This window comes from Rissa tridactyla, chromosome 12 (assembly GCF_028500815.1).
Source record: "Rissa tridactyla isolate bRisTri1 chromosome 12, bRisTri1.patW.cur.20221130, whole genome shotgun sequence".
Classification (NCBI taxonomy): domain Eukaryota; kingdom Metazoa; phylum Chordata; class Aves; order Charadriiformes; family Laridae; genus Rissa; species Rissa tridactyla.
Genome location: NC_071477.1, coordinates 18,072,967 through 18,076,009, shown reverse-complemented (window position 1 = coordinate 18,076,009; position 3,043 = coordinate 18,072,967). Strand labels below are relative to the sequence as shown.

Below are 3,043 nucleotides of genomic sequence, written 5' to 3'. Positions count from 1 at the left end.
TTTCATTTCTGTTCAGAAATGTACATTTATGCGATTTCTAGGAGTGCGACCCACATACTGCTTACAGACGGCACGCGCGGATGGCAGTCTGACTCCCTTTTGTTTTCAGATCTCCCTATGACTTTATCTAGCTGCCTTCTTGGACTAGTTATCTGTTGGATAATCCCGTGTCAGTTGCTAGATCTGGAGCATAAAGTGGTTGGTTTTTTTCAGTTCCGGGATTACTTACAAAGAACGTTGTAATTCTGAAATGCTCCAGTGCTGCCTCCTACTGTTCGTAACATTGCTTTGATGATCCTGGCTATAGCATATACGCTTTCAAATTGACAAAAAATTCTCATCCTGTTAAAGACTGGATGTAGCAGGACAGGTTTGCTGCCCCAAAACGTGACCCTTCCATGATCCAAGGTAAAGAACAAGGACACTCTAAAGCCCATTTCACTGAAGGCCATCAGCCCACTGTGATGTAGGTCAGAGCATTGGGAAGATTAAATAACCAGTTTGTCAGTTCTCAGGTGCCTCTGAGGCACAGTTACTTGCTACACAGTACAAAAGATTAAAAAAAAAAAAGCTCGATCTGCGCTTGGAACTCATTTCACCATCGGTTTGAGCAAGACACACGTATCCAGAGGCGTGAGGTGTAACCCAGCGATTACAAGGATTAAATACCGAACAGCACAATCCGTGCAAGCCCAGCAATGTATTTCCCACCACGAAAGGAATCGGTACTGACACGTTGTTATCACTGAATAACCGTAACTGGGTTAACGTTGCTGGAAAGGACCAGAGCCATCTACAGACGTCAAGAAGGGTCTAAAGAAGATATTTACCAGCGGCCTGCAGAAAACAAGTTGCAAGCAGAAAGCGGTGGATAAATACAGAGTATACAAGGAAAACTACTGGGTATACAAGGAAAGTATACAAGAGTATACAAGGAAAACTACAAGGTCCAACAACCTGCTGCTTAATAGCAACAGATAAATACCAAAAGGGTATTAGATGCCCTAGGTACCTAGATGCCCACCGCCTGCAAGATAAAACTGACACGAGACCAGGGCATAACCAAAAGGAATATGCAACAGTTCATATTGCATATGCAACATACGCAGCTTCAGAGAGTTACAAGAGGCTTAACTGAAAAGAAAATCAGTTCTGTTTTACCTCCAACCGGGACACTCTCTACGTGCACTGACCTCCAGACACTGTCCCACAGGCCTTCAAGGCACCTCTAGGAACAGCTGATGGCATTTGTGCTCACTCAGGTTTATCCCAGCACCCCCCAGACCTTCATGTCCCTCCCAGGAGCCTGGCTGTGCAAGGACACTGCTGTGTGCTCCCACTCTGCGCACTCACTCACGTTTGCTCTTCACTGATGTTCCTTCTCCTGGGCACGTTACTGGCCGTGTGCTTGAGAGGCATTTTGGGACAAGACCTGAGCCTTCAGGCACTGCCCTGACGCGATCCCCTCGTTATGATGGAAATGCTGTTTTGGAGGCCAGCTCTGTCACAGAAGTGCTCATTCCCTGTCCCTGCCTGCAGCCACAGGACCACCACACCACAAAACTGTCACCAAGCTTCAAGAGCACTCAAGCCTTATACCAAGAGAGGAGCTAAGAAGGAGAGCGCTGAAGTGGAAAGGGAGCAGCTCTGGGAAGACCAAGCGCTGGTGCTCCTTGACAGCGCTCCGGTGCCGGGACCTTTTCCCCTCCAGCGCTGCACGCAGGATCTGCCCCTGCAGCTCTAGAGAAGGTCTCAAAGGAAGGATCTCAGACAAACAATTCATTGGAAGGTCCTTTATTTTGTTAAAACAGAGAGGGAGGGTGGCTCCTCCTTTACACAGTCTCTGGGTCACACAGAAGGTGGATAAATACATAACTGGAAATGGCACAAATAATGACGTTTCTCTGTGGACAATATTATAATATAGAAAACAAAGCAAAAATACCCCAAACTCACAACCAAAACCAACCTGCAATGAGTTCCATTAGGAGTGATTTGCAGAAGACGACAAGCAGTTTAATGCTTCTGAAAGCATCCAGTTATCAGTTTCCACACTGCATCCTTGAGCTGCTGGTTCCTCATGCTGTAGATGAAGGGGTTCACTGCTGGAGGCACCACGGAGTACAGAACTGCTGTCACCAGATCCAGGGATGGGGAGGAGAGGAAGGGGGGCTTCAGGTAGGCAAACACTGCAGTGCTGACAAGCAGGGAGACCACGGCCAGGTGAGGGAGGCACGTGGAAAAGGCTTTGTGCCGTCCCTGCTCAGAGGGGATCCTCAGCACGGCCCTGAAGATCTGCACGTAGGACACCACGATGAAAACAAAACACCCAAAGCCCAAACAGACACTGACCACAAGAAGCCCAACTTCCCTGAGGTAGGCGTGTGAGCAGGAGAGCTTGAGGATCTGGGGGATTTCACAGAAGAACTGGTAAATAGCATTGCCCTGGCAGAGGGGCAGTGAAAATGTATTGGCCGTGTGCAGCAGAGCAGTGAGAAAGCCACTGCCCCAGGCAGCTGCTGCCATGTGGACACAAGCTCTGCTGCCCAGGAGGGTGCCGTAGTGCAGGGGTTTGCAGATGGCCACGTAGCGGTCGTAGGCCATGACGGTGAGAAGAAAATACTCAGCTGACATAAAAAAGAAAAAAAGCTGGGAAGCACATCCTGAGGAGGAAATGGTCCTTGTATCCCAGAGGGAATTGGCCATGGATTTGGGGAGAGTGGTGGAGATGGAGCCCAGGTCAAGAACAGAGAGGTGGAGGAGGAAGAAGTACATGGGGGTGATGGTCCCAGGCTACGGCGGTGATGATGAGGCCGTTGCCCAGGAGGGCAGCCAGGTAGATGCCCAGGAAGAGCCAGAAGTGCAAGAGCTGCAGCTCCCGCGTGTCTGCGAATGCCAGGAGGAGGAACTGGGTGATGGAGCTGCTGTTGGACGTTTGGTGCCTCTGGGCACTGGGACCTGTCTATGGAAGAAAAAAAAAAAAAAAAGTGAGAAATTAGAGCAGACTTCTTTCAAATAAAAGTATTCTATTGCTCTTAGAGCC

General features: G+C 49.2%; 1 protein-coding gene across 1 annotated transcript; it reads right to left on the bottom strand.

Moving 5' to 3' along the window:
* Positions 1 to 2,016: 2,016 nt before the first annotated feature.
* Positions 2,017 to 2,775, bottom strand: LOC128916739 (olfactory receptor 14C36-like). Its single transcript, XM_054218757.1, has one exon. The coding sequence runs from the start codon at positions 2,773 to 2,775 to the stop codon at positions 2,017 to 2,019; it is 759 nt and encodes a 252-aa protein (XP_054074732.1).
* Between the last annotated feature and the right edge of the window lie 268 nt (positions 2,776 to 3,043).